At 39.5% G+C, this 24,704-nt stretch overlaps 2 protein-coding genes across 3 annotated transcripts; both read right to left on the bottom strand.

The window, feature by feature from the left end:
- Positions 1-3,503: 3,503 nt before the first annotated feature.
- Positions 3,504-12,756, bottom strand: LOC106083155 (sodium channel protein Nach). Its single transcript, XM_059370039.1, has 8 exons — positions 12,034-12,756; positions 8,556-8,753; positions 4,616-5,137; positions 4,403-4,557; positions 4,262-4,327; positions 4,101-4,192; positions 3,941-4,046; positions 3,504-3,884 (listed from the first exon to the last, which is right to left on the bottom strand). The coding sequence occupies exons 1-8, from the start codon at positions 12,699-12,701 to the stop codon at positions 3,778-3,780; spliced, it is 1,914 nt and encodes a 637-aa protein (XP_059226022.1). The 5' UTR covers positions 12,702-12,756; the 3' UTR covers positions 3,504-3,777.
- An 8,516-nt stretch (positions 12,757-21,272) lies between these two features.
- On the bottom strand, positions 21,273-23,167 carry LOC106083162 (uncharacterized). Of its 2 annotated transcripts, none has more exons than XM_059369581.1 (5): positions 22,760-23,167; positions 22,588-22,698; positions 22,241-22,524; positions 21,912-22,181; positions 21,273-21,836 (listed from the first exon to the last, which is right to left on the bottom strand). In XM_059369581.1, exons 1-4 carry the CDS (start codon positions 23,092-23,094, stop codon positions 21,943-21,945), a joined length of 969 nt encoding a protein of 322 aa, XP_059225564.1. In that variant the 5' UTR covers positions 23,095-23,167; the 3' UTR covers positions 21,273-21,836; positions 21,912-21,942. The 2 variants fall into 2 exon arrangements, with proteins under 2 accessions (XP_059225564.1, XP_013101474.2); XM_013246020.2 differs by having other exon boundaries at positions 21,273-21,801.
- Between the last annotated feature and the right edge of the window lie 1,537 nt (positions 23,168-24,704).

Below are 24,704 nucleotides of genomic sequence, written 5' to 3'. Positions count from 1 at the left end.
CTAATTTCAGGTAAATCGGATATAATTGCGCCACCTAGGGGCTTAGGAACCTAAATCCAAAGAAAGTATGTGTAAAATTGCCATGAATGTTGGAAGTGATGCCAAACAGTGGGTGTAAAATTCCCAGTCAAATCGAAAATAAGTGGATCTTTATGGGCTCAAGAATTCAAATTAGGAGATTGATTTACAATATATGGAAGTTATATCTATACATGTAACGATATGACCCATTTAGAATCCCAATCGAACTATATCAAGAAGAAGTATTTTAGCAAAATTTCGAGTGGGTAGCCCTATACTTAACCAAATTCGTTATACAAAACAGCAAAAATGTTTGTAAAACAGCAGTTTTTGTTTGCTGAAAGTGGGAACGCAGACATTACTGCTGTTTCAGCAAACATAGGGTTGCTGTATTAGCAAATATTTCTTACTGCTATTTAAACTTACAAAATCTGGAGTTTTTAGAACACAAGTCTGCCGAAAAAAGTTATATGCTGATTTTATGGTTGCCTGCTACTTGTTTTGATTACTTTAGGCATTTTTTTGGATTTTTTTTTAAATTTTCTTGGAAGAGATGATTTCAATATATGGAATATTACTGTAAAGAAGATACCTGATCCAACACAGACTTTTCAGCAGTAAGCCTGCAACTCTGAAATGTCAGTACTACTGCTGAAATAGCAGAACTACATAATGTTTAAAATTTTTTTATTTCATTTGTTATCTACTCTACCACATTAGTAATCTACTCGTCAAGTAATCTGCTTTCATTTGATGCCCATATTCCCTAGTTTAGCGGGTTAAAAAATTTTCAAGGCCTCATAGGTTCTTCCCGGATCCAATTACTAGACATTTTTTTCATATTTGTAATCTATTCATTAATACGTTTCGTTTGATTTGCATATTGTCTAGGTTGGACCACTTCCCATTGAGGGGTAATTTTTCGCCCCTATGGGGATCCATGGGCCTTAGCCCCAAAAAAGGACTTCAGACTTAGCCCCACATCTACATATCAAATTTCAGCGACATCGGAGGTGCGCCCTATAAAGTGCAATTTTGCCGCGCCCGGTAGCTTCCAGCTAAGCTTCTCATGATAACGGTGAACGCAACATCCTGTCTGGTACTCACAGTTATCTCGTGTCGGGCTATACTATACCATATTATACTCTTCATTTGCGCTTTTCCTTTTTGGGTTCTGCAAACATTTATGATTTGTGAAGTTGTACAAACATGCCACACCACCATTATCATACCACACTCGCCATTGAGTTTTTCCCTTTTTAAGTTCTGCAAACAGAACATTTTGGCTTTGGTGAATTTCCCAATATGAATTGACTTGGTTGAAAGCTGGGGTAAATTGTGTCGAATAGTTTCATTATTTAAGATGACATTTGACGTTGATGTCATCCACAATGTCTGCAAGTAAGTCTCAGTCTATAAGACTCCAAATAACAATTCGATTTACGTTTATTGGGATGTATGAAGTATATTAGTACATTTAAAAGCCGAAATGGGACAATTTGCTTACAATCATATATGTATGTTTGTAATTTACTTATCAAAATGTACAAACTATAGGTAAAAAATTACCAATCCCACAATTTAAAAAATCAGAAAAAATAAGAGAAAAATAAGTTATAGTCCGATTCAGGTCATAAGTGAACTGAATGTTGAAGACCATAAAAGAAGTAATTGGGTAATATTTCAGTCCATTGGCCTTGTAGGGGCTCAAGAAGCATAATCGGTAGATCGGTTTATTTGGGAGCTGTATCAGGCTATAGATCCTCCATACCATATTGGACATGTGGGGGACTATGGGGGAAAATGTTGTAAAAATTTCAGCAAAATCGGATAAGAATTGCGCCCTTTGTAGGCTTAAGAAGTCAAGATCCCAAATCGGTTTAAATGTCAGCTATATCAGGTTATGTACCGATTTGAACCATACTAAGCACATTTGTTGGAAGTCATAACACAACACTTCATGCAGAATATCAACCAAATCGGATAAGAATTGCGCCCTCTAGAGGCTTAAGAAGTCAAGAACGGTTTATATGACGGCTATATCAGGATATGGATCGATTTGAACCATACTTAGCACAGTTATTGCAAGTCATAACAAACAAATTAATGCAAAATATCAAGAGACCTAAAAAGTCAAGATCCCAGATCGGTTTATATGCCAGCTATATCGGGTTATGTACCGATTTAAACCATGTTTGGTACAGTTGTCGAAGTCATAACAAAACACGTCATGCAAAATTTCAGCCAAATCAGATAAGAATTGCGTCCTCTAGTGGTTCAAGAAGTTAAAATTCAAGATCGGTTTATATAGCAGCTATATCGATTATATACCGATTTCTACCAAACTTAGCACAATTCTTGGAAGTCATAATGGAACATGTCGTGCAAAATTTCAGCCACATCGGATCGTCATGTCATTTTAAGTCGAACCAGCCATATCCGTTCGTCTGTCTGTCGAAAGCACGCTAACTTTCGAAGGAGTAAAGCTAGGCGCTTGAAATTACATTACAATTAAACAAATACTTCTTATTAGTGTAGGTCGGTTGGGATTATAAATGGGCCATATCGGTCCATGTTTTGATATAGCTGCCATATAAACCGATATTGGGTCTTGACTTCTTGAGACTCTAGAGGGCGCAAGTCTCGTCCGATTTGACTGAAGGTAGTGTTTTGATATCACTTCCAACAACTGTGCTAAGTATGGCGCAAATCGGTACATAACCTGATATAGCTGCCATATAAACCGGTCTGGGATCTTGACTTCTTTAGCCTCTAGAGGGCGCAATTCTCATCCGATTTAGCAAAAATTTTGTACAACGGCTTCTCTCATGGCTTTCAACATACGTATTTAATATGGTCTGAATCGATCAATAGCTTGATACAGCTCCCATATAAACCTATCTCCTGATTTTGCTTCTAGAGCCCCTACAAGGCGCAATTCTTATCCCAATGAATTGAAATATTACACAATGACTTGTACAATGTTCAGCATTCATTTATGGTCCGAATGGGACTATAACTTTATATAGCTCCAATAGCATAACAGTTCTTATTCAATATTCTTTGTTTGCCTAAAAAGAGATACCGCTCATAGAACTTGACAAATACGATCCATGGTGGGGGGTATATAAGAGTCGGCCCGGCCGAACTTAGCACGCTCTTACTTGTTTATTTTGTGTATGCAATACACATATATTTTTTTCGCTACAGCCTAATGTTTAATGCGTATGCAATACATATACTTGTACATGTGTGTAACTATTATGCAAGTCCATATGTCTGTAATGTCAACTTTTGTACAAATTGCAAAGATGTCATGCCATTCATTGAGTGTGTCAAATTGTCTATCAGCGAACAATACCGGAAGTAGTCCAACAATAACCGACAAAGACAAAACTCATAAAAACCCATTCAGGAGAGATTCTTGAGAAACAAACGTTCGTCCAAGGAAATAAAGTGTACAAAACGCAAACACACACACACACGCACAGATATGTATATTCACATGTAGGATAGCACGTAGTACATATTAATACCTTATATAAATGAACTTAGTAACAATTGCAGGGTAATTTATATAAATCGCAGCATTTTCCGCTTGTCAAATGTCACACAATTGTCGTAATGGATTATGACCATTCACCAATTGATTGGGGTCATTAAGTTGATGATAATTAGTATGAATGCGTATACTGGTGCTTGTGTATTTGACATGAGCTCTCATTTATTTCAGCATAAAGCTTAAAGGGGAGAGATTTAAGCATAAAGTCTTCTAATAAATCTGATGGTGAAATAATAAATGACTTCGGTGAAACTTAATGCACTGCAGCCCAAAAAGAAACCGACCAGGCCGCCTATATAGACTGGAGGGAGGAAATATACAATTAATTCCAATATAAAGGCTTTTAATCTTTCATACCCAAGACATCGGCAAAGGAGAAGAGAACATCACGGCGCAACTGCATCTTGGGATAATCAATAATGCCCCATTGTAAGTTAGCTCCCAAAAACCAAACACGAGAACGCTGAAAACATTTTAGATAAGACCCTAAGCCATTATCTTAGTTTTTTGAACTTACATAGGATTGTACAAAGAAGTTGGAGTCATCACAATTGGCCAAACAATTGCAAGTGATTTTATGGCGAATAGATTTCAATGATATCATCTCACCTAATTTTAGGAAATATATGTAGACAAATACAAATATACAAAAATAATTAAAAATCATTAAGAACTTACTTTTCAAAATTGCCACACAGGCTAAACCTTGTAGATCACAAACAGGCAGAACTCTTCCATTTCTCACTGTGAAAAAGGGTATGCCAAATTATATTTATTTGCCTACTTATTTTTAAATCCCAGAAAATTTGTCCTACTCACATCTATTCCTATAGAAATGAGGCACACAATGGCATATCTTCAAAGCCAAAAACATGCGACATTCGGCCAAACACAAACCGAAACTGTAAATCGGCGAAGTCAACATACCTTCGGCCTCATAGTGAAAACGACATTTGCGTTGCTTGGTGGAAAATCTAAAAGGGACTTGGAATTACATTTCTCTCTCTCTCTCCAGCTCTTCAAAAATCTTACGCTTTTCCATCTTCAGCTGTGTATATCTCCAGGGCTATCAATTCCACTGTGGTATAATCGGTCTCTGGAAACGTATAACGTTGCTTGGTTATACTCGGTATATCGCCTGAACTATGGAAGAACACATCATAAGCTGTCGATAGATTTATAATTTGGGCATATATCTCGCCATCCAATGGATGGACTGTAACACGAGCTCCATGATGCAAAGGATGCCAGAGATTATTTTTCCAATAATCATAGGAATTGTATCGGGCCACCAAACTATTGACCGAGTGACATGTACCAAATTCTGTCTGGGTTTCATAAATGTACATTTTCACGGCAGCTCCACTGCTAATCTCTGGTTCAAAATGCCATTTCAATTCGTAAAGTAAATCCAAAAATTGATCACTCCTTATGCCATATGAGTGATTCAGAACCAATTGGTCTATGTTTTCGTAGGTTAGACGTGCTAACTTCTCAATGAAATCTTTGAAGCCCTCCTTATCTTCATCATGCTCAAATATGTCGGGATGGGAGCTAGGAAAATTGAAGAAAGTTTTAAGTAGGATTTTCGACGAAAAAATAAAAATAAAATAAATATTAAATAATAATTAGGAGGCCAACGTAGCTCAGAGGCTAGCATGTAGGCCTATGAATATTAAGAGTGATTTTTTAAGAGCTATAGGAATGTTAAAAAAAAAACATATAAAATTCAGAAAAATACATGAAATCTTTATTTGAATCAAAACTCCTGTCCATATAATTTTATGTTTGGAGTTTATTTCATGCAAATGTTGACCTTGACTGCGCCTTCCCTTCTTTCCAACATTTCGGCCCGTATCTTCCAGTGCGTCAACTGAAGGGGGCTTGTCTGTATAGAGATGATCTTTTACATAGCCCCACAAAAAATAGTCCAAGTCCGGTTCAAAACGTGAAATTAAATGTTCACCGAACTTGCCTCTCAAGTCAAGCTCATGCATTTAGGGAAATACAGAAGTTGGATATCATCTCAAGGTAGCGCTCACCATTCACAGTTACGTTACGATTTGCATCATCTTTGAAGAAGTACGTTCCAATGATGACACCAGCCCATAAACCGCACCAAACTGTGACTTTTTCTGGATGCAATGGTAGCTCCTACAATGCCTCTGACTTATCTTCACTCCAAAATGTACGATTCTGCTTATTTACATACCCATTGAGCCAAAAATGAGCTTCGTCGCTCAAGCGAAGAAGCGCGAGATGAACTTTCTTAACAGAGCACGCATTTTGATAATAAAATTCAATAATTTGCAAGCGTTGTTCGTTTGCAAGAGGATTCATGGTTAAATTATAGACCAAACTGAAGACTTTTGATAGTGAAACAAATCACGAAACGTGCGTAAGCTGTTTAAACCAGTGTTGCCAAAAAGATAATAGCTAAAAAATCATCATCCATAAACAAAATGCACAACACTCCAAATGCAAATTTTCCCACATTGCATCAAAACCTGCATAGACAAGTCCTTATATAATTAAATGCTTTCAATTTAGGTTGGGGGTTTAAACCGCGCACCATGCGCTGGGTATATACTCCAGTTGTCAGACCTATAAAGCTATACGGTGTTGTGGTTTGGTGGACAGCGCTTCAAATGTCCACTTATTGTTCAATACTCAACCGAATCCAAAGGATGGCTTGTTGGTGCATCACAGCCGCACTGACGACGACACCATCTGATGCACTGAATTTAATGCTACAACTAATGTCTCTAGACATTGTGGCAAGGAAAATTGCTGCGACCACTTCTGTGAGGCTAAGGGAGCTTTCTCTGTGGTCATATGGCGGCTACGGACACTGTGTTATCCTTGATACAATGCCCGATGTTCCCGGCAATGTGTATTACACCATTCCTGAACCCCTTGTTGATAAAAAGTGTTGTATCACTATTCCAGATAGAACCGATTGGAACTACGATATCCCTGGCAATAGAAGTTACATAGACTTAGACACAAATGGTTCCAAACTAGACGACCAGGTCGGCTTTGGGGTGTACTATGAAAAACTAGAACTGGTCATATCGAGAAGGTTGCCCTCCTGATACACACTGCATACACTGCACTTATACACACTGATCTCCGCCTGACACACACTGCAGTGGACATTGTGTATCAGGCGGAGATCCTCCTCCAATTAAGGAAGTGGTGGTATGGCTACGATATAATTTCATAACGACGATTTGCATAAATATCTTCTCAGACTGCCATTAAATTCCTGGAGAACGCATTTCTGAATTCAAAAACCGCCCTCGACTGTCGCAGATCTCTGAACGAGATGGCGGAACAGTTCAATATTCACCTTTTCTGGGTGGCGGGATCACAGAGATATCCCAGGGAATGTTAAAGCGAATGAGCTTGCGAGACTAGGAACTACCCTACACATTCCAGGAACACTGGAATCTGTGGGTATGCCTCTAGTGACATGTAAGCTAAGTTTTCAGGACCAGGCCTGAAGTACAACGAATGATAGATGGTCACAAAGAGGGGGCTGTGAGCATTCAAAAACTATGTGGCCTAATTTAGACTTGAAGAGGTCTACCTACCACTTCCCTGTCACTGGTTAGAACAGACGTCTCAGTCATTGTGTCCATCTCGACAGATCACTATCTGATCGGTAAACATGCTGACAGACTGAGTTGCCAGGCAGACAGTTGCCAGTAACGACTTTTGCGGAGGTTATGGGGACGTCGAAGAAGAGATTATAGAACATCTGATGCGTGTGTGTGGGTGTGGAGGCCACCGTAGCGCAGAGATTAGCATGTCCGCCTATGACGCTGAGGGTTTGGGTTTGAATCCTGGCGAGACCATCAAAAAAACATTTTCTGTGGTGGTTTTCCCCTCTTAATGCAGGCAACATTTGTGAGGTACTATGCCATGTAAAGCTTCTCTCAAGAGAGGTGTCGCACTGCGACACGCCGTTCGGACTCGACTATAAAAAGGAGGCCCCTTGCCATAGACTTAAAACTTATATCGGACTGCACTTATTGATATGTGAGAAGTTTGCCCCTGTTCCTTAGTGGAATGTTCATGGGGAAAATTTGCATTTACATTTACAGTGTGTGTGCTTCGCACTGGCAGTCAGAAGGAGTTGCACATTAGGTTCTCATTTCTTTGAGAACTAGTCTTTAGCGGACGTCAACATTCGCAAGTTGTTGGGCTTTTTAAAGCGATCTGGATGGTTCAAGGGTAGGAACTAGAAGGTATCTCCCTTCTCCTGTTCTTGTGGCATCACAAAGGACGATACCGTCTAAGTGAGTCTGATGGCCACTGCCACTTTTACCTAACCTAATTTAGGTTTTTGCCTCATAAATCGAGAATACAAATTTAATTTTTCTTAATTGCTTAGGAAATTTTCGTTAAATAATATTACAGACAAATTTATAAAATTTTCTGTTTCAAATTTCTATTTAAAATCTTCAGTTTTATTTGAAAATAATTCGTTGCTAACGCTATGTGTGCACTTGGTATTCCCATAAGTACGCTTAATGAGTTACATAAAAGCGCGATATAAAGGTTTTATCATAACTAGCGGTGCAAAAATTTGAATATTTTATTGCAACGCTAAATCATTTTATTCCTTTATCTCGTTCTCTGTCTCTCTCTCTCTCTCTCTCGCTCTACCAACTCAAATCCATTGCCTTATAATCACATATCAATGCCGCCTGGATATTTGCAGCCGCAACAATCTGAAAAAAATTTAGTGGGCTTATACAAGCAATAAATTGTAATCCACTCTCAGTCCAATGCATGTTTTGTGGTAGCGTTTGTGGATTGGTGGTTACATGGAAAACCAAAAAAAAACAACAAAATTTCAACCTATGCATATATATGCATATGAGGCTTGTATATGTGCTCATATATATGTGTGTGTGTGTGTTTGTTAGGCCTTAGCTCTATAGCAGCATTAGATGATACTTACAGTATATATTCCTCCACTTTAAGCTCATCGATGCGTTTGTGTGGGCACACAGTCAATGATGGAAAGCTGGTATTCCAAACCAATTTATTGCGATCCATGGATATGACCATGGGCGACGTTTGAAAGCGCTCCCAGGTGCGGCGACTAAGCGATATAATACTAAATACCGCCACACAGATAAACGTAAACCACAGAGTCCTAAATAAAAACGTAGCCATGGATAAAATAGTTATTCATACACAAGTGAGGAGAGTGCAGAGGAGGAGAGGGGTAAAGTTTAAACCCCCAAAAACAAATATGAAAAATGTAAATGAAATTTTTAGAAAATCAACCGAAAAACTCGAAAAATAATTCCACAGAGATTTATTTGGTAAAACAGATTATGCTACTTTGAGAGAGGGAATTTGGTTTTAAACATGTGTAACGGTTTGACTTTGTTATTTTAATTCCATTGCGATAACACTAGGCAACAAAAATAAATGATGTGTGGTCTTGAAACCACATTAAAAATGTTCTTGAGTAAAAAAAAATCATTGAAGAAATTTAAATTTTAAGCAAATTGAAGTACTTATATGCGTGGAAGGGGGGTGGCTCCTCTACCGCATTAGCAAAAAAATGTACAGTCATTATAATTGTCAAGAGGACCCTAGTGTTATTTTGTTTTTTGTTAATTAACATTTTTATGCTTAGTTAAATCCTGTATCCATTGACAATAAACCAGCTTTACACGCTTATATTATGCCACTTATTTTTTGTGTGTACCTTCCGCTGTCATAATAAGAAATAACAATGTGAACAAAAAAATTAAATCACCTTGGACGAGTGTTGAAGATTTAAAAAAATGAGTCTGCATTTGTGTATGTTTTTGATGGAAAAAGTGCACATTTAGTATGTGATCATGTTGTCATAACAATATTCGTTTATTTTATTTATCTGCTTTCGACTTGATGTAGTTAAGAAGCACGTACACCCGAACGTATGATTAACGTATCAATCGCTATGACAAACAATCATACGCTCCAACGTCTCTTGATTCAAATGCACATATGAGAAAATCCATGTGAAGTGGTTTTACATAAGCAAAACAAACAACGTTTGGAAATCAAATTACCCACAATAGACAAAATAATTGGAGTGATATACAACCAATACGCCTGTTGGCCAACACCGCCATGTTGGTCTGCATAACTACGATAGGAAACTGTGGCAGAAGACTCTTCTATAAGGCAAAATATAAACGTGAGTTTAAAAAGATCGGAGGCCTTTAGGCTCTAGCCTAAGATTCTAGCCTCCACTAGTTTATCTCGAAACTAATTTTTCGAGTCACTCAAGAGTTTTTTTAAACTGCAATTCCAGCAAAAAGGGAAGAATTTCGATATATAAACAGATTCATCAATGTCAAAAACCGTCTATATAGACGAATATAGATTGGTAAAAGAAGCCTAGACGAACGAAAAGCAACCATTCGACATCGACATACAGGCTATAAGATTCTAGCCTCCACAATTAAATTTACCCTATCCTAATAGATAGGGTAAATTCAGAAGCACAGAATGTATAGACAATGTCCAGTGAGGAAACATTGAAACTTCTTTCCAGGACACTGTCAAACGAACAACATGTCGCCGAAAAGGATGTCATTGGTGGACATTTGTCGAAAATTATGGGGGAAATTGGTTATAAGTCAGGAATCTGCTCAAAATTGCATTTTTCTGAAAACGAAAATTCAAATTGAATAAATTTTAAAAAAGAAACAAAAAGAGATATTTAAAATTTTTTTTTGAATTTTGCAAATAAAAGTGTCTTTAAACAATAAAAATAAATACTGCCCCAAAATTGTTCACAGAAATACCCAAAATATCCATTTTGGGCAGAGATATTCTTCACATCGACATTTTTTAGTAAATTTGCTGTAGAGGCTACAAATATTGTTTGATGGAAAAATTTTTTTGCATGGATTTAGGGGACATACAAAGTAAAAAAACATGTTCTCAAATGGGGATCTAGGCTTTGGCTTTTGATAACTCGAGGGGTTTTTACAAATTTTTAATAAAAAAAATTAAAAAAATTTTTTCTATTAAAAATTTGGGAAAACCCTTCGAGTTATCCAAAGCCAAAGCATAGATATTGTATTGGGTTGCCTAAAAAGTAATTGCGGATTTTTCATATAGTTGGCGTTGACAAATTTTTTCACAGCTTGTGACTCTGTAATTGCATTCTTTCTTCTGTCAGTTATCAGCTGTTACTTTTAGCTTGCTTTAGAAAAAAAGTGTAAAAAAAGTATATTTGATTAAAGTTCATTCTAAGTTTTATTAAAAATGCATTTACTTTCTTTTAAAAAATCCGCAATTACTTTTTGGGCAACCCAATACATACAGCGCCCGTTTAAGTTGACATATCTTGTTCAAAATTCACTTAAAACGCATCTACAAGGTGTATTCTTCATAAGAAAAAGAAAAAACTAAGGTATTTAAGCTAGTTTTTTCAATAAAGACAAATCAATTAAAACACTTTTTTTTACTTTTTTGGCTCGAAATATACACTTTTTTCAAATGTCTGACTTCCAAACTGTATAACTTCTAACTGAATCATCGGATGTGGACCCATACTGCACCAAATTCATTGGAAATATTGTCACCAATCCAATTAATGTATCTAAAGGAAAATCAAACCAAAAATGCCTTCGTAAATCGCAAAATAGGAAGCCAATTAAGGGCCTTGAAATCTGACACGCGACTCTTGCACAAATACTGAGCCCCTATGATGCTCAACATGACAAGGCGAGTTATTGGCACCTTTAAATAACCAATGGCCACCGTGTTCCCACGGCGATCGTTCCTTTGGACCGGAAAAAGTTTGCTCACCTTCAGGAGCTTTACAAGGATCGCCACCTCCACATGAAAATGGGGCTACAACAACAACCGTTATCAACCTCAAAATGTTATATGGTGTTGTGGTCTGGTGGACTGCATTTTAAAAATCCCACTACTATTCAATACTCAGCCGGCTCAAAATTGTGTATGGACTCTACAACACAGTCACAAAAAGGACAACGCCATTTGATGCGCTGGACATAGTAGATGGACAAGTTATTGCGACCACTACAGTAAGGTTGGGGGTCAATGGAACTACAATATCTCTGAGAGGACGAGATTTTAAACGGACGATATCTCGATTTTTTACTTATCTGTTGAAAACCTTTAACTTATGATAGATGTATCCGATCATATGTACATATTTCTTCCTTAAGCTCAACATTTTTAAAATCTGTCCAAGACTTTGGCTTTTATATGCAATTTGAGTTGCTTGTAATACTCTTTGTGGATTTACTCATTCTTGGGCTTAAGCCTTTTATTCTCTTTCTTGCCTCCTCTCTCACTCTATCCCTCTCTCTCTCGTTTTCGTTATCACAATTCTATTTAATTTTCTAAGCTTATGGAGTATATCAAGTGCACACAAACGTGAGCGCGTGCATTACCTTTCTATGAAATTTAATCCAATTTTCGCCAAATAGACAAAGCCATGTATGGAGGAATTCTGCAGAAACTCGATAATGAATGAGTGCGTCTTTGTCAATAAGCCGCTTCGACATGCAGACCTGCCCTGTTCATCGCCACTTTCGCCATGCTCAGGACTAGCAGCATCCTTTGCATGAGAATTCCGGTAATTGTTGATGGTTTCTCTTGCTTTGGCCTTTTCATGGTGGCCCATCCAGAGTGGGGGTCGCCGTATGCGTCGCACGGATGTTATGTTGTGGTGACGAATGTTGTTGACGCCCGAGCTATTGTTGTCTGTGTTGACGCTCGCTGCCTGCAACTGCTCTAGTTGCTCCTCCTTAGTCGCCTTGTGTGTTTGTCCTTTGGCATAGGGCTTAACCGGCACAACATCTAAGTGCTGGCGGTGTTTACTTTGGCCTTTACCATTGATGTTGCCAGGAAACTGTTGATTCTTCGTAGAAGAAATATTTTTATCCACAGATGTTGGCCTGGTTGCGTTGTGGTTATCTTGGGATTCGCGCGGCTGTTGCAGCAAGTTGACACGCGATGTTAAAGTCATGTCCTTGTCAACGCCATCGCCATCGTCATGGCCATTATGAACAGCGGGTGCCCGTGTACGAAATAAACCTTTGAATATTTTAGTTGTCATTTGGTTGGCAAATGTTGCTGAATTTTAGTTAATTAATTAACCAAAACCTTTTTTGAGGTTTTCGCTATTTTTATTTATTTTTTGTTAAAAAAAAACAAATATTATTTCAATAAGCAAAGGACAACTTGTTGGCTGTACTGCCAGAACTCAACTGATGTGTTGGATATTTTACCCTCATGAATATAAAATGGCACAGAAAAAAATTATTTTCTTATAAGTCATTGAGACAAAATGAATCTGGAACACCCTACATATTAGATTGATGTTGTAAAGTTAACAACATTTCAGGAACGAACCAAAGGTACCCCACTTTACAAATTTCAGACAAATTGGGCAAAAGTTAAGGTTTCTAGGTTATTAACAACTCAAATTGGAACAGTCGGTAACTATGGGGTTATATAGACATATGGGGTTATATAGGCAAACAAAAAAGGCTTCGAATACATATAAAAGACAAATGCTGATATCCCACTCCCGAGCCGACATTTATTTATATCGCATTTTGCAAGAACCATAGTCGTTATTAAAATCGCCTTACTTCAACCTTTAACAGGTATTAAGGGTAGCTATCCGAGGCAGGCCACCGTAGCGCAGAGGTCAGCATGTCCGCTTAGGACGCTGAACGTCTGGGTTCGAATCCTGGCGAGACCACCAGAAAAAATTTTCAGCGGTGGTTTTCCCCTCCTAATGCTGGCAATATTTGTGAGGTACTATGCCATGTAAAACTTTTCTCCAAAGAGGTGTCGCACTGCGGCACGCCGTTCGGACTAAGCTATAAAATGGAGACCCCCTTATTATTGAGCTTAAACTTGAATCCGACTGCATTCAATTATATGTGAGAAGTTTACCCCTCTTCCCTAATGGAATGTTCATGGGCAAAGTTTACAATTTACATCCAAGGTAGCATCACTGAAAGGCCCCAAACTTTATCCGATTTAAAGTGTACTAACCCTCAGTTTCGAATTAATTATCAATGTTCATACGAAACACAAAATCTCTCTCATGCCTAACAAATTCATGGATGAATGTACTATGCCCAACTTTGGAAATAAGGGCTAATCAATGATTATGTGATTTTTAACATTTGTTTCAATTGATAAAAATCTTTGGATATTTTGTTATGATACATGTTCACTATTTAATTGGTTGTAATGGACAAAGGATACAAAGATAAAAAAACCCCACAACGGAGATTCCGACACAAAACAGTTGCTACGCTTATAATTGCAAGTTATCATGGAATAGAGAAATCATTCAATAGTCGTTGCATATGTTGCCACTTGCGAATGTTGCTTTAGGTGGCAGTATTCAATAAGACTCTTAAACTATTTAATACTTCGTAAAGCTGCAATAAAATCGGATATAAAGAAAAGAACAGCAAATATTCAATTCATTAGCGAAGGTTCTATGACATTTTCAACAGGCTTGGTGTGCAACCTGTGTGATCTAGTTGCAAGTTGGCTGTCGTTTTTTCTGACAGCCAACTGTCGTCAATTTCGACCAATAGGAATTGAATGGAGCGCATAGCAAACGTTGTGCTAAACAATACAGAACATAGGAACTTTACAACACTCTCAGGAGAAGTAGTGATTGCAGCATCTTAACTATTGGCGATAGAATTAAGATCGGTATGTGCGATACTCCCTTAATTCACTAGCGGTATCATTTTGCCCACCAGGAACTCTGAGAGTGTTGAGAGACAGATTGGGGATTCTGATTAAGCCCATTAGAATCCTGGCACATCCAAAAATTTCGGCTTTAGTATAGAAATTTCATCGGTAATTACGTTTGTAATTTACCATTACGGTAAATTGAGTTGGTTGTTCGTCGGTTTGGACTATCCAGAGGCGGCATATGGCTCCTCCTCGCTCTGTCACTCTCGAGATGCTCACTAAATTGACGTTTGAGCAACCTGGCAGATCTCTACAGATCAATCACTGCTATGCCACCAAAGATGACTGAATTTCTATCATGCCGAGTTTCATAAACAAATTGCCAATACCCTCAAGTGCTAAAGACACAAATACTTCTTATGTTCATTGACTACCCCATTGATCTCCAAATTCAGTTCACTGATTCAAGGGACACTAGCATTGGAACGACGAATCCCACTAAGGTCCCGCTATTTGCACCAGCAAATCAGGCCTTACCTAAAGAATTCGATTAGTTGGAAAAGCGGGCGGCTGTTGTGTCGTAATTTTCATAATGGTTGTTGTTGTAGCAGTGTTCTCTCTTTCGTCTGGTTGCTTTTTTTCAAATATCCCGATTCAGGAACTCTGCGACTAAGGTGGCGTGCATTCAGTTGGATCTGGGTCTGAGACGAGTGGCTGTGACGTTAAATAGTTGACGTGTGTCGTGTGGTCCCAGGTCACAATCGGGACACACATCCTGCACGACGGCATCAATCCTTGCTCTATAGGAATTGAAGCGGCTGCATCTACCGGATCGTAATTGAGTCCAGTTTGCAGGGGGAGGTCGATTTCTTCAGATGCAATGGAAGGCGGTCGTTCTCCAAGGACCACATTCACCCGGTAGCTAATTACCACATCTGCTACAGTGTCAGCATGAATGTTGTATAGTCCCGCTTGATATGCCGCTTGATCTAGTGGTTCTCTCTTGTAGCGCTGAACCTCTCGCTCTAGATCATGAAAATTCTTTTTCAGGACCTTAGTTTCTACTTTTGACCTTAACGCAAATTGGAGTGGCATGAGAGGAGAATTTGTAAAAGCTGTCAATTGTGACGCCAAGTATTTTAGGACACTTGATGGCCGGAATTGTTACTCCATCGACCCATCACATTCAGCTCCCAACCTTCTTCACCCGTGTATGTAGTGGACAATGTGGCTGAAGATTTGATGGCAGATGTCTTTAGATCTCTTGCAGCAAAATAAGATGCATGTTTGTTTAGTTAGACGTTTAACCTATCGCAGATGTCACCAGTGGGTCAGGGCCGTCCGCATAGGATACGATCTCTATGCCGTCTGGAGGGGTTAGATATCACCTCGTCTTGTGGAACTCCTTGTCCCTGGGGTTTTGACTTCTTGTCTCTATATGCCACAAACGACTTGCGACCACACAGATAATTCATGACCTAGCGCTTCTGGTCTGACTAGGGGGACGTGTTGGCGATCCCTCAAATAGTTTGGCATGGCCGATCGTGTCGAATGCTTTCCATAGGTCCACTGCCACGAGCAGGGATACCAACTTAGTACTTTTCGCACTAGATTTTGTGCTGTTTAGGTCACCAAAAACCTGAAATAGAACCACCTGGTGCCAAACGAAAAAACACTAAGTAGACGCTTTTTGCAGTTTCTATTGAGTTGCCCAAAAAGTAATTGCGAATTTTTCATATAGTCGGCGTTGAAAATTTTTTTCACAGCTTGTGCCTCTGTAATTGCATTCTTTCTTCTGTCAGTTATCAGCTGTTTCTTTTAGCTTGCTTTAGAAAAAAAGTGTAAAAAAGTATATTCGACTAAAGTTCATTCTAAGTTTTATTAAAAATGCATTTACTTTTTTTACACTTTTTTTCTAAAGCAAGCTAAAAGTAACAGCTGATAACTGACAGAAGAAAGAATGCAATTACAGAGTCACAAGCTGTGAAAAATTTGTCAACGCCGGCTATATGAAAAACCCGCAATTACTTTTTGGGCAACCCAATATGTCGCGATTGTAACCAGGGACCACCCGATTCACGTCACCTTTTTAACTGTCCTGCCAGACCCACTCGACTCAGAACCAGATCCCTGTGGACGCAATCCATTTTATTCGCAGAGTTCCTGGGTCTTGACACTCAACAGAATCAAGCAGACGAAAGATAGAACTCAATAAACTGCTACAACAACAACTATGACTTCGAGATACAAAAAACTCCCAAGTACTGAATGGTGGTTTTTTTTCAAGATTATCTACTCAACTCCAACTTGTTCAGTTTACTCTATCTTCAGTGTCGCGCTGTTTAGTAGTCTTGAAATACAACACCATGTGAGTTCAGTGTACACGAGTTCAGCAAAAACAGTCACCAATGAATGGTTTTGTGCAGGGCTTTGCTCCCTATGATTTCTTGGGCATTCAGAAGTCTCCAATTTTTGTTCTTCTGACCTACAACTAAAGCATCTAGACATTGATATGGACGCCATATAAACCGATGGCTACGATTTCGCTCTTTCAAATCTAAAAACGCTCAATTTCTATTTAAATTGACTTACATATCATATGTGGATTACTCAAAAGGCCTACATATGAATAGATAAACGCCATTTGAAGTGAGCCCTTAGTAGGTCTCATTCAATCGCCAATTCGGTTTCCTCAAAATTACCGGTATGCTGAGTTTGTGTAAGAATTCTAGCTGAGGGTGTGTAAGATGCGGTTTGGCTTAAATTAATGCACTTTCGCTGGTTTTTCTTAAATTACAGCTACCAATTTCCAACCTTGATTTACAAGGCTGAATAACTAATTGCGCATGAGAGCCACTTTCGCAAATTCGCATGTGCATGTGGAGCCATTTTGATTGGTCTTTATAGTTTGCAATTTATACCAGTTAACTTGATGATTTCATTTTCCTTGATAGTCCGTAATCAACGGTCGCTCTCAACATATGGAATTACACCATCATTGTTTTCCCTTCCATTACATTTCAGAATGATGATGCCTCACTCTCTGTATGTGTGTTAAACTATCATTACCAGCCAACGCAGCGATCAAAGGATTTCCATTCAATTTTAATCAAACTTTATGGATTATTGCCATATTCTTTGTGTAATAAAAAGGATTTCGAAATAAATCGAAACTGCTAACACACGCTCACATGCCATAACAGCCTGCGCTCCACAATGGCCGTCACCCAAACAATATATATAAAAACAACAAGAACACAGCAGGAAACAACTCCAGCAATGGACACAAGTGCTTAACTCGTCTTTATGGTCAAACAATGGACATTTACTTTAAAATCCTTCTCTTCATTACCATTATTTAATTAACCTCGGCAATGGAATGAAACCAGCAAGGGAGGGAGGGCGAAGGCACATCGCGCATAGCAAGCTTGTTGGGTCCTTCAAAGGAAACAAACGCCCTCTGTTTGGCCGTTACATATCACTGATGGCATGCAATGCAACTGTTAAATATGTTTTTCTGTTGTATTCCTTTGGTTTTTCTGATCTGATGTTGTTGTTTTTTTAATATATCACTTTTATTGCAGCGCTATATTGGGTGACATGGGTGGGGGAGGGGGCATCGAAAAGACGATTTCGACTATAAGCATCATCACGAAGGACAACGGTTTTAACTTCATTCATTGTTTTCCATTGTATATTCGGTCTTTTCTCTTGAGCAGCCTCCACATCGACAGACAAAGCGACATCAACATCGACCACCAAGTAACATCGTTATTAACATTTTTCCGAATAAGGACATCAATGAGCATCAAAGCACTTACTAGCAGGATATTAATACGGCCGTTTAATAAAGACACTTACATTTTGTACAATAGTCAGTCGGTGGTCAGCAGGCAGTAGCAGCTTCAACATCAGTATTGGTAGGCACATGCACACATACTATGAACAGGAAGGATTGAATGTAAGCTATATTATAATAATGATGACTACCGAGGTTACAGCCAGCTTCTGTGCTTTTCCACGCCGCTGAATGCTGTAGCATCATGGCTCCTCGCAGTTCAACTCTTTGTAATCCATTGAAAAAATCCACTTAAATGGTTTTTGATGATGAGCGGCAGCATATACTGGCTGTCCATATATGAAGATGCTGCAAAAAAGCGAATAAAACAGTAACTGACAACCAACTTACAAACTATAATGCATTGCAATGGTCAAAACGACTTTAAAAATATCTCCCTGTGTATATGGGAATATTTTTGCTGTGATGAGGGAGGAAATTAATATGCGAAAATTGCAATAATGGGCCCAACAACCCCCCACTGAAGACAAAATCAGCAAACTAAAGACAAGAGTCCAATTAAATTTTCTACCTATGTTCTTAGCAGATATGAGCAGACACAATTGTACATTATTGTGTACCTACAAAACTCATGGGTTTGAAGGACTACATTCACCCGGTAGCCATTTACCGCATCTGCTACCGTGTCTGCATGAATGTTGTCTAGACCTGCTTGATATGCCCCTTGATCTAGAGATTCTCTCTTGTAGCGCTGAACCCCACGATCTAGATCATGTAGATCTACCTTAAGGCTTCTGGGCGGTGGATATCTATCCACAAGATGATGATTTGGATGGTCTCTGCGATAACAGCCCAAAAGATATTGCTTAGACAGCATGTAGTTATGTCTTCGCACAGGTGGGATCCTTGTCTCCTGATGGATGGTGGTCCACATGAGAACTGAGGAGACAGCCCGTCGCAGTTCGAAGGCCGGCATTCTGACAGATCTGAACATTATTCCACTGCGTGTCATAAAGCTGACGAGACCACACTGGCGCTTCATAACTTACCACAGACCGGTCAATTGCTTTGTAAGTAGTCAACAAGGTTTCTTTGTCTGCACCCCAAGTGCTGCCAACAAGTGACTTTAAGACCTTGTTTCAACTTTTGACTTTATCGCAAATTGCAAATTGCAACAATGTGGCTGAAGATTTGGTGGCAGATATCTTCAGATTTCTTGCAGCGAAATATGAGGCGAGTTCGTTGAGCTAGATGTTCAACCTATCACAGATGTCAACAATGGGTGGGGGGGCCTAACGCCATGGTCGTACAATCGTCCGCATATGATACGATCTCTATGCCATCTGGAGGGGGTGGGATGGAGGATAAGTAGAGGTTAAACCCAATTTGCCGAACTCCCTGTTTTACTCTACGGTGCTTCGACTTCTTATCCCTAAATTCCACAAATGACTGGCGACCACACAGATAATTCGCGATCCAGCGTTTCAGGCCTGGCTGGAGGGACGTGTGGCGATGTTTTCAAACAATTTGGCATGGCTGACCGTATCGAATGCCTTCGATAGGTCCAGTGCCACGAAGACCGTCCTATCACCGTCCTGGGTTGATTGAAGCCACGACAAAGGTGTGTGGTGATGGCATGCAAAGCTGTTGTTGTGCTATGCAATCTTCGAAATTCATGTTAGTGCTCGGCGAATGAAAATTCTCCTACGAGGCTCGGCAGGAGTAATGCCTCAAGCGTCTTTGCTACTGGTGAGAGAAGGGAGATCGGTCTGTACGATACTCCCAAACTTGGGTCCTTTCCAGGCTTCAGTAGCGGGATCACTCTGCCAATTTTCCTGACATCGGGAACTATAAGAGTGTTCAAAGACAAGTTGAGGACAGTAGTCAGATGTTGAAGAATTTGGATTCCAGATGAATCCAGATTCTTTAACATCAATGTAGAGATTCTCTCAGAGCTCAACGCCTTAGATGATTTTGCGCCACGGATGATATTCGTAACTTGGCCCACGGTAAATTGTGATGGCTGTTCATCGGCTCGGAGACCACGAATACAGCGAAGGGCTCTCCTCCTTGCCCTGTCACTCTCGGGATGCACAATAAATTGACGGTTGAACAACCTGGCGCATCTCTTCGGGTTAGTCACGGTTATCTCGCCAAAAGTGACTGAGGTCCTGTCATCCCGTCTAACGGGGTTCGAGAGTGACTTAACAGTAGATCACAGCTTGCCCACACCGGTGCCTAAGTTACATTGCTTCAAGTGTTCCAGCCACAAACTCCGTTTATGTTCGTTGACAGCCCTGTTTATTTCCAGATTCAGCTCACTGATTCTGGGGTTAGTGGGTGCGAGTACCACTGTTTTTGCCAGGAAATTAGGGTATTTGACCGGCTGGTATACAGCGAGCGGCTGCTGTGTTAATGATGTCTCGGAATTTCCTCTCGGCCACTAGCACATCCAAGTGGTGGCAGTTCAATGAAGCGGCTATTGGTATACTCTCTGAAGCCAGCTCAATCGGCCTTCTTCTGATTGATAAACGTCCGGCACTCAGAGGTTATGAAGTCGGGTGGTCGGTGGATGGTGAATATTATGGGGATGTTGGTCTGACCCCAAAGAGATGACGGCTTGCCAGGATACGTCACTCAGGAGATCAGGGCATGCAATGGAAATGTCAGGCGAACTGCTACACCTCCTCGTAATCCAAGTGGACCATTCAAAACGTGGAGCTTTCAATCTGCTCTGACAAAGCTATGCCACGCTGGTCGTTGCCTAGGGGAGAATGCCATGAAGTGCGATGCGCATTAAAGTCCCCTAGAACCAGACGATTATGGCCAGATAGTAACCCAGTTATGTCGGGGTTGTAAGCTTGGCCATTATTCGGGACACAGCTACCAACCGGCGGTATGTACACGATGTATAGCTCCATCTCGGCAGTACCGGACCTGACTGCTATCTCCATGCACTCCATGTAGGGGCGCAGGCGAGATGGGTCTATATTGCACGGAATGGTGTATCACGAAGGCCAATCCCCTATTTCAATTTCTTGAGCGATTCTTACGTAAAGTAATCTTGGTATTTCTTGAGCGATTCTTACGTAAAGTAATCTTGGCATTTATTGTATTCCATACATATTATGTTAATAATCTTGCAAATTAGTAATCCACTAAGTTTTGCCCAATGGCATTGGCCACTGATGCAACACCGTTGGCCTAGATTTTTTGATGGGAATGTTCTCATTTTATTTGTTATAATTTTAAGCATATTTAGTGTCATACAATCTTTAAGTTACTAATATTACGTCTCATTTATAAAAAAAAAACATTTAAAACTAAAAAAACTTACAAAGAATTATTTAAAAAAAGCATATCACATATATATATATTCAAATAGTAGTAAGGAAACATGTTTGTTAAAATTACCTTAAAGAAAAATTCAAATTGGACGGACACAGGATTCACGTTCTCTTCTTAGGGTGTATTCGTAAAAGTGATTTTTCACTCGTTTCATTAAAAAGTTTAGTCTTCAATGATTTTTCTGCTATAAACGACAGTGCACAGCACCGTTTTGGTCTTGAAGTAATATCTATATCAGTCGCTGCAGGACTTCTGTTGCCGAGTCTAACCGGAGTACTGCTATTGTGGACCTGGAATCTGCTTATTGTCATGTTGCTAAGAATCTGGGATTTTAAGGTCCCTGGAAAGCGTTTCATAGGTATTTTGCTGTTGAATCTGTTTATATCAATTTGTCTTCACCTTCTCATATATACTCAAATTGTAGTAAGGAAACATGTTTATCATAATTACCTTAAACAAAAATTCGAATTGGACACAGGATTCACGTTCTCTTTTTAGGATGTACTCGTATAAGTGATTTTTCACTTGTTTCATTAAAAAGTTTGGTCTTCAGCGATTTTTCTGCCAAAGACGACGGTGCACAGCACCGTTTTGGTCTCGTAATATTCCCTGTATCAGTCCCTGCAGGACTTTTGTTGCCGAGTCTAACCGGAGTACTGCTATTCTGGACCTGGAATCTGGTTAATGTCATGTTGCTAAGTGTCTGGGATTTTAAGGTCCCTGGAAAGCGTTTTATAGGTATTTTGCTGTTGAATCTGATTATATTGATTTGTCCTTACCTTCCTGATGCATGCAGCGATGAGAATTTGTAATATATCTTAGAATGTTAGAAGATTGTACCGCATTCTCCATTGAATAGACACAACTGGGTTGAATGTCATTGTTATCTGTATTTCTCCATTCTACCAATCGGCCGCCACCACAACGCTTTACTACGCTTTTATTACCCAGAGGCACGACAATTGGTGGATTAACACCATTTTCACTTGAAGATGATTCATCGCACGATAGCAAGGAAAGCTCTGCTTCACAATTGTCTAATAAGGAAGATTCATCTTCGTCACTAGAAAATAGATTTTAGGTACCTTTTGCTTGAAAGAATATTCCAAAGGGGCTTTAAACTTACACCTCATCTCCATCAGATTCAATTCTTGAGCTTTGCGATAGCCCCTCAGTTTCAATTTCATCTTCTGTTATATCATCTAATGCCTGATAGTTAAAACATCTGTTCGTCATACTAAATAGAGAATGTATGAAATAAACTTTGGCGAATTGTTTGCCCTGTATGTCTAACTCACCCCTGAAAAGTTGAGAAATTACCGTCATTTTCATTCCTGGTGTAATAGTTCGAATCATTTGATTCATTTTCTGTTTCTTCCTCTACCTGCCTACGAGTTGAATTGATGGGATGCGACGATAAGGGCGATTCTGAATCCAGCATTTCCAGAAAAGCCATATAGTGTGACTTAGCCATATCACAACATTTGTTGAGCAATTTGTTATATTTGGTACGGGTTTGGAGTTCCTTAACATGCAACAAAGCCAATTCCTTATTGCAAATCTCTATGGTTGATTTCATTTCCCGAACTTGCTCAGCAAGATCTCTATTTATTTGTTTATATTGTTTCTCCATCTTTGATCTCTGTGGAGAAAGCTGAAGAAATTGCCATCGACGCAAATTTGAATTTAAACTTTTCACCACCTCTGCAACAAGTTTTCATGCTCTACATGAAAATTTCGCGCCACTATAAAGACCTAATGATATTTGGTAGTGCATATTAGGTACTGATTACTCTTATTTGGTGGGATTAGTGTGACGGTCGTAACGTAAAAGCTTATGTGAATGTGATGTGTTTATTTTAATTCTGCCCAGTGCATGTCAGATGTTCTGACTAAAAGTGCAGAAGTGCAAAGTTTAAAGTCTTACGCGAACAGATGTTATCAACAGGACAGGTTTGACGGTATTACGATGAGAGATCTTTGTTTGCATTCTCTTTGTTGTTATCGTCTTTCTCGCATATGCTCTGCTCATGTACGCACACGCACATAAATTCCTTTGTGTATGTTGGCAAAACGTCGATGAGCTTGATGGAAAGATGGCGGATTGCACCATATGATTTGTGGTTGTTGTACAAATGAGACCATCTTTAAATAGCTGTGTTTGGGAACCCAAAAATTTTTGCAAATTTTGACAGTTAGAAATTAGAGAACCTGCAAATTTCTACTGGGACTTTTTTTGCCAGCAGAAATTTGCTACTTTGAACAGATGATTTGTCAAGGTCAGCTGTTTTATGAAAAACAGCCTTTACAAAAGCTAACACCAAAATGGATCAAAAGGGCAGAGGTAAGTAAAAAATATAAATATTGTTTATCGGTAATTATTAAAGTTCTTTCATTTTTATTTACTTTTAATCAAGATTCATGGCAGCAGCTAGTGTTCAAGTACAGAAAATTCGACAAATGAAGTTGTGATTTTACCTCAAGTCGGTTGTTTGTTGCGGGACACCCTAGTATACCACGTGCCAGAGGAAAAAAAAAATTGGCGTGGATGTCCCCTATAAAGAGGCCTTTACGTCTGCGTGGCGGCCGACTTCCACGTCACACTCCCCACTCCTAGTGCCTTCCTGCGACAGGAGGAGTTGGGATTAACTTGGGCACACCGTTCGGCAGACCAGCGACAGCAATGTGAACGTGTGGTCTGCCATGCGCAAGTTTTTTTTTGTTTTCAGTTGTTCTTATTGTCCCTCGTTGGAATGGTCAATTACTGGATCCCATTCTTACAGGCTGGGGGAAGCGGTGTTTATTTCACGGCGGCTTCCCCGGGCAAACGTTGGAGAACTGGGGCTGCCTTTTTTATATGTGGCCCGATGGCTAACCCCAGCTCTGCGAGGGGGAACCTGCCGAGAGATTGCAGACCTGATGCAAGTGATTGTCAGGATTTATGAAATACATCCATACCCAAGAGGATGGGTTTCATAAACCTGCAATCACGGCATCAGGCAGGCCACCGTAGCATGTTTCCCGGTACCTGAAAATAGAGGAAGAAAGGAATATTAATAAATAATTGCGGAGAAATGATGGAACGATATTACCTTATGGCCTTCTACCAAGAGCCACGAAGTAAACAGATGGGTTTCGCCCAGCTGACGCGTAGAGTTGCCATTGCGTATGTTATTTGCCATTGCATATGGCGAATTACTACACTGGGTGAGATTGTTGTTGGGCGGCTATACGACGATAAAG

Source organism: Stomoxys calcitrans, chromosome 5, assembly GCF_963082655.1.
Source record: "Stomoxys calcitrans chromosome 5, idStoCalc2.1, whole genome shotgun sequence".
NCBI lineage: Eukaryota > Metazoa > Arthropoda > Insecta > Diptera > Muscidae > Stomoxys > Stomoxys calcitrans.
Note: the sequence above shows the minus strand (reverse complement) of the source record. Positions and strands in the feature narration are given on the sequence as shown.